Raw genomic sequence first — 16126 nt, 5'->3', positions numbered from 1 at the left:
GAAATATTAATTTGGCAAATTATAGCTCCCAAACATTTAAATTTGGAGGACAAGACTGCTGGAAGTCTCAGTTCTTCTGGAATTGTCTGTCCCAACTTCAAATCTAGCATGCAATCCCAGATTTAAAATCTGATATGGCGGCAGCCATTCTTAAAGGTTTAACTTGTGGAGCCAAGAATTTGCCTGTCTCTGTGCACTGGACTGAGGAGTGAATTAACTAGTAATTAACTGGTCCAATAAATTACAGAACAGTTGTCTTTGCTATTAAGCACTTAACACAATGGAAAACTCCAAATACCTTAACATTAACGTTACGTTACACCACAGTCTCCATTGACCTATAGTTGTAAGATTGAGGTCCAACTTATACCAAAATTTTGACACGTTATCATGTCCTTTTCTCATTATGGTCAATTCTCTATTATCCTTTTAAAGCCAATCATCTTCACTCAATCTATATTCCTGAGTTCCATATTCTGTCAACACCAGCCTTTTGCTGGCTGTTTGACCCATCAGCAGTCCATTGTACTCAGCATAGCTTCACCTGTCATGGACTCGATCCCCAACTCCCTAGATCTTCCTGCCTCTGTGCAAACAACCAGAACAGTAGCTTCTACCGCTGGGTCCAGTTGTACGAGCTTACACTTGAGTTGCATATAAAACTTGCCCTGTATCTTAATGACAACCAAATCACTTGGGCCTGTCACCAATAGGAACCAGCCATATTGCCTTGAATTCGTGGAGAACTGTTCAAATGCAGTTGGTTCTGCTAATACGTGTGTTTCTTCAATGCGAATTCACTATAATACAATTGAAGATTTAGAACATTACATGTAGAATGCAAACTTTCCTTACCTGTGTTGGCTATAACGTGATTCTGGTCCCACTGGTTTAAATGGTGCTGCTATTGTGCAATTTTCTTATAATACAGGATTGCATGGGAATGGAACAATCGTGTTATATCAGAACAGACTGTATAACCATCTTATAAAGTGTCACATGTGTAATGACTTTATGATTCCATGTTTAAATGATCTGACTGGTCTGTTGCCTGCGCGGTTTTGCTCACATATATTCTCAGTGAGAGATTTATGCTGCTGGTACTGTCTCTTTATCATTGACCCTTTGTAGTGACTCTTTCATTCCAGATATAAATGAGTGCCGATGGATCGGGGAGAGCCGGGTGTGCCACCATTCTTGCCACAATACCTTTGGCAGCTACCTGTGTTCCTGCCGTGCTGGTTTCCGACTCCTGAGTGATAGAAAGACATGTGAAGGTAAGAGGACACCACCTCCTGAATTCTGAGGTCAGGCAGATCAAACCTAGAGCTGGATTTTACATCCTGAAGCAGGGCACACCTTAGTCGGCTGGGGGATGATGGGGTCTGCTGAAGAAAGAGGTTGGTGCGACCTGATTCTGGGATTCCTGCAGCGGTTTCCATTTTAAGGGTGTGGGATACATGACAATCCAGTGCCTCTATTGTGGAGGTGGTGGATTTCTGGCCCACTGGAATTTTCATGGAGTCAGGAGGCCTTCTGAAAGAGATTTGGGTCATGTCATTCTCAGAAGTGTTGTGAATCATGGAGGAAGACTGTTCTGGAGCCAAGTGCCCTTTGACAGCTATATTCAAAATGTGTTACTAACTTCACATGCTGTATACTTTTGGTATCTAATAAGTTATGGATGTTATATGCAAGGATTGATGATCGCACCTTTTGTTAGAAAAGGTAAGTGATGTTAAACTGACCAAGTCAGAAGTCACATGACACCAGGTTGTAGTCCAATTGGTTTATTTGAAATCACAAGCTTTCGGAGTGTAACTCCTTCGTCAGGTGAAGTCCAGCACTGCCCAGCATTGTAAAAGTGGACACATCTTTGGATGCATTGGTTCAATTTATCCAGTGGGTAAATTGCTTATCTGAGTTGGACCATACTGAGGTTCAGCTGCTGCTGAGTAAATTGTACTCCGCGTTTTTGATTTTTCTAATGATTGGCAGGCAGACTATTTGTTCCAGCTTTCAGTAGCTGATGAGTGATTTGGAGGGACCTCCCTGGATGCCTGACGCTCAGTAACTGTGGGCATTGAAACCCCCCACCCAGAGTACTATGTCAGGCTGTTGCTTGACCAGTTTGTGAGACAGCTCTCCCAATTTGGGCACTGGTCCCCAGATGTTAGTGAGGAGGACTTTGCAAGATCGACAGGCCTGTTTCTGCTGTGGTCTTTTCCAGTGCCTAGTTTGATGCTAGGTGATCCATCCGGTTTCCTTTATTTGTTGAGACTTTATGACAATTGCTATAACTGAGTATATTGCTCGACCACTTCAGAGAGCAGTTGTGAATCAACTATATTGCTGTGGGTCTGAAGTCTCATATAGATTAGACCAAGTGAGGAAGGCAGATTTCCTTCCTTCTTGAAGGACATTAGTGAGCTGGATAAGTTTTTCCAACAATCAACAATGGTTTTACGGTCATCTGTAGATTCTTAATTCCAGATAATATCACCATCTACCATCCCGGATTTGAACCTGGGTCCCTAGAACTTCAGTTGAGTTTCTGGATTAATAGTTTAGCAGTAATACCACTAGGCCATCGCCATCCCCAAAGTGGTTATTACGGTGCCTTTGTGTTCTGTCCATAGTGGACTCTGGTTGAGATATGTGGGGAGTCATGCAGAGGATATTGTGGATATGGTGGATCATAGAGTATGGAGAGAGTGGGGTTTGGATATAGAGAATATGGAGGGGCTAAGGCAGTATGGGAGGGTCAAGGAGATGTGGGAGTGATGAATCATTATTCCTATGAGTACAGGAGAGCCTACTAACTGGCCCGGCATTGCTACCTCCTGGCTCCATTTCTACCTCAGCTGCCCAGACTCCAATCCATCTCATCCTTCTGTGAAAATACCATTAATGCTGGGCAGGAGGTGGGATCATGACAACAGGAAATTCCTGCCTTGAAAGGAAAGAAAATCCAGCCACAGGATAAGGCCCCAGTTCCTGAGAGAAGAGAGCAGAATCCTAAAAGTTCAAAGATTTGGCAAACATTCCCCAAATGTGATCTCACCAGGAAGATTTCCTCAGTGTAACTAAACATTGTAGTCCCTCCTAATATCATTGGAATTCTTAACTTCTTGGTTTTAAATGCTTTGGAAAGATAAAAGAAACAACAATAACCCATTCAGAAAAAGTTACTTTCTCTGTCTTTTACAGATTGGGATGAATGCTTAGACAACAGTCAGAGGATATGTCCACAAACATGCACCAACACAGTAGGGAGTTTCCATTGTTCCTGTGAAAATGGATATTCACTTGCTGCTGATAATCTATCCTGTGCAGGTACGTTACAGAATTACAGCACAGAAAGAAAGGCAACTGACCTCTCATCTCTGTGCCAGATCTCAGTAGGACCAGGCTACCTTATTTTGTCCTTTTACATCCATCAGGATGAGTTGAGAGTGTGGTGCTGGAAAAGCACAGCAGGTCAGGCAGCATCCGAGGAGAAGAAGAATCAACGTTTCAGGCATAAGCCCTTCAGTTCCCTCAGGCTTATGCTCGAAATGTTGACTCTCCTGCTCCTCGGATGCTGCCTGACATGCCGTGCTTTTCCAGCATCACACTCTTGACTCTGATCTCCAGCATCTGCAGAGCTCACTTAACCTGTCAGGATGAGTTTGACAAAAAGTCTAGTGAGAATCTATTTTGGTGGATTGAGTATGCTAAAAACATGGAAGACATAGTGGAACTGTACAGAATGTAGAACCTAATAAAAAAGGCTTTATAGTATGCTTACCTTCATTGGTTAGGGCACAAAGTATAGAAGTTCGCAAGTCATGTTGTTACAATGTAGAACTTCATAGAGTCGGACTCCTGGTGGTAGTGGCTGTGCCTGGAGCAGGGACTGCAAGGGCCGGTAGGCTCCAGGCCTGGACTCTTGGTGGTGGCTGGAGTGGGGGCTCCTGGCTGTGGTAGGCCCTGAGTCTGGACTCTAGGCTGTGGCGGGGTGTTGGCTGTGGTGGTAGTGGTGCCCAGAGCGGGGACTCTTGGTGGTGTTGGTGAGGTGACCGCAGAGGTGGAGCAGAGTTTCCTGGGGCGTCAGCATTGTCATTGCTGTACCTGGAGCAGGACTCCTTGAGGACCAGAACACCTTCCAGAGATAACCTGGGGCCAGGCGCGAAACCCAGTTTGAACAGAAGATGAACTCTATTTAAGTAATTTCTTTTTATTTTTTATGTAACTCAAAATGGCACTGGATTATCTCAAAATGGCAGCCAAGCACTATTCACTGTATCTTCCTAGACATATGGGATAATAAAATCATTCATTCATTTATTCATTGCAGAGATTTTGCAAGGTTTAATTGCTGCTTTTAGGTTCCCAGAGGAATTTATGTGTGACAATTGAACTTTTTTTCCAAACGTGATTTCAAATTTCATGTAAATAAATGACTTGAAACAGACCAGAGTTCCACCTTGTAATCCTGCTTCGAGTGGAGCAGTAGAGTGTATGGTACAAAATTTGTGGTATGCTCTTGATAAACGAATTATAAATACAATCTCAGAGAAACATCAGACAACATTGCATCAGAAACTGGTGGTTATCTGTTATTTATCGCATTAAACCTCATATTATCATCAGCCGAATTGTTTCCTGGAAGACAGCCTAGAATTAGAATCTAATTACTGAAGCTATGTTTCTTGCAGTCAGTAGAAGGGAAACAATCAGGCAGAAAGAAAGGCATGATGGGTAGATTAAGAGAAAATTGTTGGAATTTTCTACAAGTAGCTATTGTCTCATTCTGTATTTGATCGCAATCATTTTCAAAATGAGCATTATATAAATAAATTGCTCAAGATATTATAGATTTATGAAATAAGATTCCTTTCTTATTGCCCTGTGGGAAATATAGAAGTTTGAAGTTTAACGGAAACGTTGAAGTGAAGGAACATAGAAACATCAAATTTTACAGTAAAGAAGATGGCTATTTGGCCCATTGTGTCTGTACTGGCTTCAGAAAGAGCTATCCAGTCACCATAAGTAGTTGCTATGTTTATCAGTGACTTGTAAGAGAGAGAAGTAAAAGAGTTATAAGGAAAACTTCATGTTCACGTATACTTATTCAGAATGTTTTGTGAGCGAAAAGTTTAGTGTTTACGTGTTGGTCATGTTTTGGCAGTAGAGGTTCATGAAGAAGAAGGGAGTTGGGAGCAATGAAATGAGTCTGATTAATTGAGTAGCTGAGATTCAAACAGATAGTTTCTCCAGTGCAAGTTGTGCCTGAAACCAGCTCAGGTCCAAGCCAGAGTCAGGTTGTGTGATGAAATGAAGAATCATTCCTTGTTAGAGAAACTTTTCTCCAGTCTCAGGTCCAGAAAACCCAAGGTCCTTCCCCAAATTCTGAAAGTTTGAGTCAAGATCGGAGGTAACGCTTTCAGGAATAGGAGATCACTGATTCAATTAGATTTGTAAACTGATAGAAAACAAGAGGTGCATGTATATTGTGTGGGATTTTGAACATTGTGCACCATATTCATTAAAGAGGGAGGACTGTAGTAGCATGTTGAGACCATTTGTGTATATATGTATTATTTATATGTATATGCCAGACTCAATCAATTTTTAATTCAGTGTTGATTCTCCATATGTTGTGTGCTCTTTATTCAGCCCTCCAAAAATATCACACTATTCCCTCACCTTCTCACTGTAGCACAGCACAATCTTCTTTTCCAAATTTCTCACTTGACTATCTTGATTGAATCTGCTGCCATCACACTGTTAAGCACTGCATTCCAGATCCTGATCACTCATTGTGTTACAAGATGGAGTTTAAGAATAAAGAGAGTCAGCACAGTCCTCTCCTTACTTCCAAAAGCTGCACAGTTTAGCAAAACAACACATAATATCGAGTCAACACACATTTTTCAGTTTGCCACTCATTTTCCATTCACTTTCTCAAGCCAAATAAAAGAGCGACAAAGCAAGTATCAAGATTCTTTCAAATTTGAAGAAGGTACAAATTAGTAGCAAGGAAAATGGGTTATAAGGAGTTTTTAAAATAAGTAAACCTGATTAGTCAGTCAGGTTCAGTTAACAAATTCTACTTTAAAGTGAATAATAAGATCATACAAGTGCTTTCAAAATATTTCAATTGTTGTGTTTCCCTGCAATTAAGATTTTGAATGTCAAAAAATGAAGTTCAAAAAATTTAAAACACATTACTTATCTTACAACAATTATATCCCTGGTTTCAGTCTTCCCACCCAGGGAAACATCTTACCTGCATCTACCTGAACTATTCCTTGAGGTGTTTTGCACATTTCAGTGAAACCACCCTGATTATTTAAAATTTCAAAGAATACAGGCCTATTTTGTTCTTCATGGGTAGTCCTGTCATCTCTGGAACAGATTGGTGAAACTTTGTTGCATTCCTTCTCTGGCAACAATATCCTTTTCTAAAGTAAGAGATCAAAACTGGACACAGTACCCCGATGCAGTCTAATCATCTGGACAATTGATGGAAGTCTTCAATACTCCTGTACCCAGGTCATCTTGTGATAAAGGCTGACACACTCTGTTAACCTTCCCAAATCCTCGCTGTACCTGCATATTAGCTGTCACTTATCAATCAGAACACCCAGATTCTCTCATACATCCACACTTCATAACTTTTACCATTTAAGTATACACTGCACATCTATTTCTCCCGTGAAAGTAAATAGCCTCATTTTTTTCACATTATATTCCATCTCCCATGTTATCGCCCACTCACAACATCTGTCAAATCCTCTTGAGGCCGTTTTGCATATTACTCATAGGATACATCCCCATCTAATTTTGTGTCATCTACACACTTGCAACTGTTACATTTGATCTTGTTCCAGACTACTGATCCTGTCATAACCTGCCAGTGTGAGAATGACCAATTTGTTTCAACACTGTTTTCTGCATGTTAGCCAATCATTAATGCGTATCAGTGAATTACATTCTTTTATGGGTGCTTTAATTTCAAATCAACGTTCTGTTGGGACATTTTCAAAAATAAAAATTGAGAATACCATACCTATCAAGTCCCGTTATCAACTCTGTTAGTAACATCACCAAAAAAACTCCACCAGATTCATCTGACATGACTTCAGTTTATAAATCTACTCCAATTATGCCCAATCCTATAATGATTATCCAGGTGTCCAACTATCATCTCATTTGTAATAGATTTTAACAGTTTCCTACTATTCCTATAAGGCTAACAAATGTGTAGTTGCCTATTTTCTCTTCTTATCCCCTTCCCTTTCCTAAAAGTCGAATGACATTGTTAACTTTCAAATTGCAAGAGCCTTTGCAGCATTTATAAGATTTTGTAGGATTATTACTAATGCATCCATCTCCATGGCTCTGTCTTTCAAGAGCTTGGGGAAAAAGTATCTTATAATCAAATTTAAATGTTGCCTGACAATAAGATTACTGATTAGTTATTTTTCATTTCATAATATTAGATCTAAAATAGCATATTGTTCAGTTAGTTCCACAACATACTGCACTAGGAAATTACTCTTCACACATTCCTCCACAGTATAGGGTTCATTAGGTTTGTCCTACAGTTTGAATAATTATTCTGGTGATAATTTGAATTAGGTGTTTTGATTTGTGTTAGTGTTTAATATTGTCTTTGTGGATTAATACTGTAAATGCTAATGATTATGTTGCAAATGTTAATTACAGCCATAACTGTTAATTGTTAGCATCGTAACTGTTAATTGCTTTACTAAAAGTTGTTATGTGTTGTAAGTGCCAGTATAAAGGTTGCAGATTCGAAAAGGAGCTATTAAAGGAGTCATGCTAAATTATTGCAGTGTAACTTGTGGTCCGGAATACACGTGAAAGAAAAAGACTGAAACATTAACAGCTCTCTGCACCTGGAGGCACCACAATGCTAATTCACCTTGGTGCCTCTCAGGATCCTAGCAACAAAGATGGCAGTCTTTAACAAATTCATTATCTGCTGGGCCTTGCACTCATTGAGGATGAGGATATTTTTTGCAGCTGACTCCTCTTGTTAATTGTTTCATTATTCTACCACCATTCACAACAGGATGAAGCATGATGGACGAGCTCAGATCTGACCCATTGGTTTTGATCCATTGTCTATTGTCTGTGTGATGAGCCTGGAGCTGACGGCTAAATTTATGTTACAGTCTGGCTACGGACCAGTAACTTTCCTTTTGAAGTAGACAAATTGACAGTTCGAGAGGCCTTTCTAAGAGAGAAAGTCACAAGATTTGATGGTTTTGAACAAACAACAATAAACTTTATGATACAACATTAGGACAGAAACCTGGTCTGCATGACAAGCACAATTTATATTCTAGAACCCAGAATTAGTATGTATTTCATATGGGTGAGGGACAAGCTTGATGATGATAGAATGGAGGATCTGCTGTGCTATGTGACTATGTGTGAATAACAGTTTCCTGCTGCTGATACTAATACCAAGTCTTACTTGCTACTTGTTCGTAATTTAACCCTTCAGCCTGGTGGTTCTGTCACATCACACGATGGAGGGTATCCTCTGTGTAAATATGGTACTTTCTTTCCACAAGGATTGTGCAGGGCTCACTCCCACCGAATACTGTCATGGAGAGGTGCATCTGTGCCAGGTAGATTGAAAGGTCAATTAGTTATTTCCCTCTCCTTGAATCTCTCATCGCCTACAGCAGACCCAATATAGTAGCCATGTCCTTTCGGATTTGGACAATTTGATCAGTAGTGGTACTACCAAGCCATTCTTGACAATGAACTTTGAAGCCGCCACACCAAATAAATACTGTTCACTTGCCACTCTCTCTGCTTCTTCCAGTCGCTGCTCACCATGGAGTGGTGCTGATTTGTCAACTGAGACTGACTCTAGTTGATAATTAGCAGGAGACTTGCTTACCTGTTTTGACTTGCCCATGTGAATTAACTGGGTCTGACGTCAATATTGAAGATTCCCACTCCACCTCCTTTCTGTATGTATCTCAACTATGCCACTCCAGCTCTGAAGGGTCTGGTGGGACAGTGCATACCCAGCGTGATCATGATGGCGTCTGAGACATTGTATGATTCTGAGAGAACACTCATGACAGTCAGATCATCTTCCTTAATGAGCCAGATGGGTTTTTGTGACAATAATTTCATGGTCACCATTGCTGAGACAAACTTTTATAACTATTTTAAAAAAACACCGACAATTATGGGATTTGAACCTGTGCCAATACCACACTAACCTGTGCCTCTGTGACATCACTACTGTGCCACAGACTCCCCTTATTCCACCAGCTACTAATTATTGCTGTATTAAATCTTTGGCAATTCATGTAGGAAGAGCTGCTGATTGGGGTGGTGAGTCTGATCATTTGTTTAGTGTGTATTGTAATTTAACATAATAAATATTGATGATATGTGGTAAATGGTGATTTTTGATGAAGTCCGTGCTGATGGTAACATTTCTGAAAACAGTGGCATTCACTGTGCTTCTCTCTGATTTTAGATGTAGATGAGTGTGAAATACATGGACACACACTTTGTGAGCACCAGTGCATGAATACTGTGGGTAGTTTCAACTGCATATGTCCCCCCGGCTATGAATTGCTCTCCGATGGACAGAGGTGTGGAGGTATGTGGTTGTTCCTCGTGTTTTCTCCTTTACAAAGCACGGTGTGGTTCTACAATGTTCACTTTCATAAAATTGTCAATAATATTTACAACTTAATGATTGGCAACACACCCACAATTATTCACTTATTCCACCACCATCGCTCAGTGCATATCATCTCCAAGATACATTGCTGGATTTCACCAATGTTTCTTCAATGACACGTTTCAAACCAACAACCACTTCAAACTAGAATGACAAGAGCAGCAGATACAGGAGAACACCTGTAAGTTCCCTCAAATCCACTCTCCATACTGACTTGGAAATATATTGCCATTCCTTCACTACCACTGGGTCAAAATCCTGGAATTCCCTCCTTAATGGCATTGTGGGTTTACCTACAGTAAATGGACTGCAGTGGTTCAATTTGGGCTAATCACCATCTTCTCAATGGCAACTAGGGACAAGCAATAATTGCTGTCCCAACCAATAAGATCAGTGTCCCATAATTGAATTTTAAAGAAAAGACCAATAACCAATCACAACGTTGACATCATTATGAATCACATGAATACCTTACTTTAAAATTATTCTCTTGACCGACTTGGTGCAACAACTTCAAAAGTGAAATGATCCCTTTATGCTCTTTTATTTGATAATGTCAATGAGGAAAAAGCAGCAGTTGGACTCAGCTTCCAGTCAGTCAGATCAAGTCTGATGAAGTTGCATTGGTAACCACAGGCAAGTGTTGCTAAGATATGCAGGGGCACAATTCTAATAAAAGACTTTGCAGTGCTTAAGTTCTGTCCAATTTGGGATAGAATTGACCCTGAAATTTGAGGTAATTTGGCAAACAGACTCAGATTGGTGTCTGTGCTAATTAGACTTCCTACCTCTGTCAGAGGGCTTCAGATTTTCTGGTATTAGTAACATAAATATTGAGAACCTTCCTGAAAAAAAACCTACCAATTACAACTGGGCAATCGATAACTGAAAGAGTGAGTTGTAAATATTTTATGGATATTTAAGCTATCTGAACAGATTCTGAACAAATGCTTTTAGTATTTCTTGCTTTTGAAGAGATAACATGTGGCGCAGGTTGTGTGTAACAAGAAGGTATTGGATTTGAAGACAATCAAAATCAGGAAATCTCTTCTCCATTCCAGTTACTACATGAAAACCCACTGCAGCTACTGGGAACCTTCAGTCCCACATTTTCTCATGTTATTCCTTCCCTGCTGCTCCCCAGGATAGATTCATTTCTTATACCCCAACTAATACCTGCTCTAGTCACAATGCACCTCCACTGTCAGGGGTGAATGCTAGTTTTAAGCTGTGCAATCTTGCTTTAAGTTCTGTTATGAAATTATTATCGTGGGCTCCTGTTGTTACTGAAGTGGAGATGCTGGTGTTGGACTGGGGTGAACAAATTTTTTTAACTTTGGCTTTCAGTACCAACTTTACAATGACCAGCATTGTATGTAAACAGAAACCGCTATAATAAGCAGGCAGCAGGGAGTTGGAATGTTGCCTGAATTTCAGTCAATGGGTGTAAATTAATCATACAATGTGACCCCTCTGCCTATTTTCAGCCCCTTTATGTAGGAAACCATCTCTTCAATTTTTCAACAAACCAACGATGATGTATGTGTGCTGTAAAAGTGTCGATGGAGTCAGAACTTGGTCTGCTGAAAGATAACAAGCGGGTGACGAGATTGATTTTAATTGCTCAAACTTATTTGAATGTAATGTGACAAATATTTTGGCTCAGACATTCTCAGAACTGGCCTCATGCCACTGTCCTGAATTCACCAGAACTGTGGTATAAACAGAAATTTACGCTGCATTTCCATGGCAGTTATATCGCTGGAATGAGAGTGACGCTGAGGAACTTCCAGCTGGCCAGTGTCATTATTTCATTTGGGTGTTCTTCTCTAAGGTTTAAGAGGCCACTCTCTTTTCATTGACTTTCAGAATCAAAAGCATAAACAGTTAGTCTGCTAGTGATGGAGCGATTCCAGTTTGGAAACCAAATTAGGATAAAGTTACTCTGGCTGCTGGAATGGCATGTTTGAAATGTTAATGCTTGCACAGAAGAGTTGCCCACTGACATTAGGTGTGAAGCTCAGCCTGTTAACGTGCTCTACAGGTTGCCTTTTAAGCTGCAAAATCTGTTCTCATCTTGGCTGTTTAGCTGCTTCAGAGGAAATTTATGCACGAGAAATAAATGTGGTTCTGGCTGCTGGTTTTATGTTTTGGAACGATCATATTCAAGCTGAAGGAATAATGTGACTCTGTTTTATCTTTGACACACTGGAAAAGAAATGGTAAGTAGGAATGATTCGTTCAAAGGATTATTCTGGCACAAGACTAAGAAGTTGTCTCGTATTCCTATTATATTAATTTGTCTTTTCAAGCACTGGACTGAAAAGAAGATTACTGACCTTCATGTTGCTCTGTATGATTTTATTTATCAATAAGTCTGGGCATGTTGTTTTAACCTGTGTGCAAGAGTATGGTGTAGCATTAATTTTCCACTTTCAGGGGCCACACAGAAGAGTTGGTTGCATAGTGGTGAGAATCCTGCTCTAACTATTGTCTTTTCTTCTCCCTAATATGTAAAGTGAAGCATAACTTTAGCTAGCACCAGAGGAGTGTTGAGGGGCGAGAGCAGCCAGCACTAGGACAGGATCTTTCCACTTGGGATCTAATGGATAGACTTAGAAGTTAGAGCAGAAATTGTTATTAAACTGAAAAATTTATCTTTACAAATTCAGCTTGACCTTTTACTGATTATTGTGTAGCAGGAAATGCAGCCAGTACCATATAAAGAACGTAATGATTCAACTATTACCTCAATAATTTAGAGCTCTGGCAGTGACCATCAGCTCCAGCACCCACCATCCACCGTTCAAGCCAAACATTCTCCACAGCATCACAGAGTCATCTGGGCATTGTGGATAATACTACAAATTTAGCTCAAGATAATGGTCCTTGACTCGGAATATATAGAAGCAGCACCCAGCGCAAGAGAATGTTCAAGGGGATGATGCAGAGGAGGAGCAGACATGAGGTGGATATTTTGAAGATGGTACCCACCCATCTGGAGTGGTGCTGAAGCAATCAAAATCCAGTGACCACAGGGATCAGTTTGTTTCAATAAAGGCAGACATGTTGGTGTCAGTTATATCATGACATCTGTGCATTCTGGATATCTGCTCTGTGATAGGACCACAAATAGAAAAGTCAGTTGGAGAATCTTCTATGCTTTTGTACAGTCAGCATATCTGCATTGTGCAGACTTCCAGATGACCAGAGTTGCAGGCCTTTCTGACAGGAGGTGTGGTGCTGTTAGACCTGTCTCCTTCAATTCTGACACAATAAAAAGTGCTGGTTCAAGAAGCATCCATGCCCTCCCTTTGATGTTTTACATCTTGAGCAGAAAATTTTGGGGTGTCTAGTACATTGAGTTTTCATCCCTCCCTCTCACACCTCAGAATGTGCAATATTCAAATGTTGAATATTCATTGGTTAAAAAAAATCAGACAGCTGTCACTCTATTTGTTGTTTAGTTTTGAGCATGTGAAAATGATGCTTGAAAGCCCAACAATAATATTGAGATTAGTTAGGCTGTTCAGAATGCCAGTACCATAGACAGAGAGCCGGAAGTACTTGGTAGTAATGAGTGGCAGATACTGTACAAGGAGTATGGAGCAAAGACTCCAAGTGAGGTTTTCTGAGTTTTGTGATGTTTTTAATCTTTCAAACAATTCAGGGTGAGGCCCAGTTTGAGTTTATTCCTTTTATTTCACTGTTCACAGTAACATAATAGTGTGGCTACACATGATCGATCAGATGCTGGTACCAGTACATTATTGGTTATGTTTTATGATTTGGAAATTAACAGATTGCTTGTTTAAGGCTTTTTCATGAGTGAATTAATCTCGCACTGCTGCTTCATGTGTTGTTCACCTACTTGTATTGAGCAATGATGTAGCATCCATGAGATTCACTGTCAAGGACTTTCACGGATTCAAAGTTTTGCTGTTCCAGACTCTATTGCTGAGTTCCTCAGATCACCCAGTTTTGGTGTGAGGAAATAGATCTTTAATAGGGAACAGGCAAGGAAAAATGTAGAGCCATGGTCTTTGCATTTGCAATATGTTGGGGCCGAGGAGGAAACTGACTGGTCTCCCTGCAGATAATTCCATTCATTTTGAAGGTTAAAAACATCACTGGAGAACAAAGTAGAAAATAACTTCATTAGATTACTTACAGTGTGGAAACAGACCGTTCGGCCCAACAAGTCCACACCGACCCGCTGAAGCGCAACCACCCAGACTCATTCCCCTACATTTACCCCTTCATCTAACATTATGGGGAATTTAGTATGGCCAATCTACCTAACCTGCACATTTTTGGACTGTGGGAGGAAACCAGAGCACCTGGAGGAAACCCATGCAGACATGGGGAGAATGTGTAAACTCTACACAGTCATTGGCCTGAGCCAGGAATTGAACTCAAGTCTCTGGCGCTGTGAGGCAGCAGTGCTAACCACTGTGCCACCGTGCCGCCCACATGTTTAGGTTTCTATGACGCGAGACCTATAAGAATGTCAGTGTTCTCTTTAGACCTTACAGTGGCAGAGTGGTTAGCACTGCCGCCTCACAGCGCCAAAGACCCAGGTTCAATTCCAGCCTCAGGCTGTTACGAGTTATGAGTTTGCACATTCTCCCCGTGTCTGCGTGGGTTTCCTCCGGGTGCTCCGGTTTCCTCCCACAGTCCAAAGATGTGCAGGTTAGGTGAATTGGCCACGTTAAATTGCCCGTAGTGTTAGTGAAGGGGTAAATGTAGGGGAATGGGTCTGGGTGGGTTGCTCGTTGGAGGGATCGGTGTGGACTTGTTGGGCCAAAGGGCCTGTTTCCACACTGTAAGTAATCTAAACTAATCTAATCTTCTTAACTTTTATACTGTTGCAGGGGTGGTCTTGCTGGAACAATAGTGATAGGCTCCCTCTTGGTAGTGACATCCTGAGCCTGACCCACATGAGAAATGACTCCTAACCTAGGAAACTAGGCCAGGGTAGGGATGGTTGCTGGGCAGTAGGCCGAAGCCCAGTTTCGCTGAGAGATCAGCATATCATAACCACTATTTTCATATAGTCTAACGGTAGTCACACCATTTGGAAGCTTTTCACTCTGGGGTGGCACGGTGGCTCAGTGGTTAGCACTGCTGCCTCACTGCACCAGAGACCCAGGTTCAATTCCAGCCTTGGGTGACTGTGTGAAGTTTGCACATTCTCCCAGTGTCTGCGTGGGTTTCCTCTGCGTGTTCTGGTTTCCTCCCACAGTCCAAAGATGTGCAGGTTACAGTCGATTGGCCATGCTAAATTGCCCGTAGTGTTCAGGGATGTGTAGGTTAGGCGCATTAGTCGGGGTAAATGAAGGATCATAGCGGAGGGGAATGGGTCTGGGTGGGTTAATCTTTGGAGAGTCAGTGTGGACTTGTTGGGCCTGTTTCCACACTGTAGGAATTCTATGATTCTGAATCAGAGTGGTAGAAAGTGATTCCATTATTAGCGAATGGTCCAAATTTTTGAAAGGATAAAAAATTGTATAATATTGAAAAAGAGTAACAATGAGGACTTGCAATGTCTTATTATTTGCACACCTATGAAATGCCATGATTGTTTTTTTGTTGGCAGATGTGAATGAGTGTGAGAAGAGCAACTGCTCCCACCATTGTGTGAATACACTGGGCAGCTTCCAGTGCCTCTGTCCACGTGGATACACTCAGCATGTGAATGGGCACAATTGTCAAGGTTAGATGCTACTTTCTTGTGTTTCAGTGTCACCTTCCCAAAACTGGCTGTACTTTTGTATCAAGGGGTTGAGATCTACTCGAATGGTATCAGGGATGATAAAGCTACAGTTACGTGGACAGATGAGAGAAGGTGGGATGGCTCTCCTTCAAATAGAAGACGTTAAAGGGAGATTTCATGGAAATGACCAAAATTATGAAGGATTTAGGCTACTGTAAACAAGGTGAGATGATTCAAATGGCAGAAAGGTTAGAGACCAGAGGGGCATATATTTTAAGATATTTGGTAAAGGAAATGGGGCAAGTTATGAAAAGAAAGATGAGAAGGGAAAGATATAAAAGGGACCTAAGGAGCAACGCTTTCATGCAGTGGGTGGTGCATGTATGGAATTAGCTGCCAGAGGAAGTGGTGGAGGCTGGTATAGTCACAACATTTAAAAGGAATCTGGATGATTATATGAATAGGAAGGGTTTAGAGGGATTTGGGCCAACTTGGCAAATGGGACTAGATTAATTTAGGATATCTGGTCGGCGTGAACGAGTTGGTCTGAAGGGTCTGTTTCCGTGCTGTACATCTCTGACTGTAATTACTTTTATGGCCTTTTAGTGCGATCCCTCTACATTGCCTGAAAGATAGTGGAACATGATTTAACTTCAAGTGATTTAGAATGTTACGAT

The 16126-nt window shown here is 41.0% G+C and overlaps 1 protein-coding gene across 7 annotated transcripts in view; it reads left to right on the top strand.

Annotated features, from left to right (window-relative positions):
• The window catches only part of LOC140493514 (kielin/chordin-like protein), a 328873-nt gene that overhangs the window by 202199 nt on the left and 110548 nt on the right, over positions 1-16126 (top strand). For 5 of the 7 annotated variants that reach the window (XR_011963701.1, XM_072592026.1, XM_072592023.1 and 2 more), the window contains exons 9-12: positions 1149-1277; positions 3211-3336; positions 9524-9649; positions 15333-15449. Coding sequence is in view for 6 of the 7 variants with exons in the window: in XM_072592026.1 (XP_072448127.1) it covers positions 1149-1277; positions 3211-3336; positions 9524-9649; positions 15333-15449 (498 nt within the window). In the remaining variant the exon portion in view is untranslated. The remainder of the gene's footprint in view (positions 1-1148; positions 1278-3210; positions 3337-9523; positions 9650-15332; positions 15450-16126) is intronic. The other 2 variants (XM_072592025.1, XM_072592028.1) reach the window with 2 other exon arrangements.

This window comes from Chiloscyllium punctatum, chromosome 22, assembly GCF_047496795.1.
Source record: "Chiloscyllium punctatum isolate Juve2018m chromosome 22, sChiPun1.3, whole genome shotgun sequence".
NCBI classification, from domain to species: domain Eukaryota; kingdom Metazoa; phylum Chordata; class Chondrichthyes; order Orectolobiformes; family Hemiscylliidae; genus Chiloscyllium; species Chiloscyllium punctatum.
The sequence above is the reverse complement of the archived record's forward strand: the minus strand, read 5'-3'. Positions and strand labels throughout refer to the sequence as shown.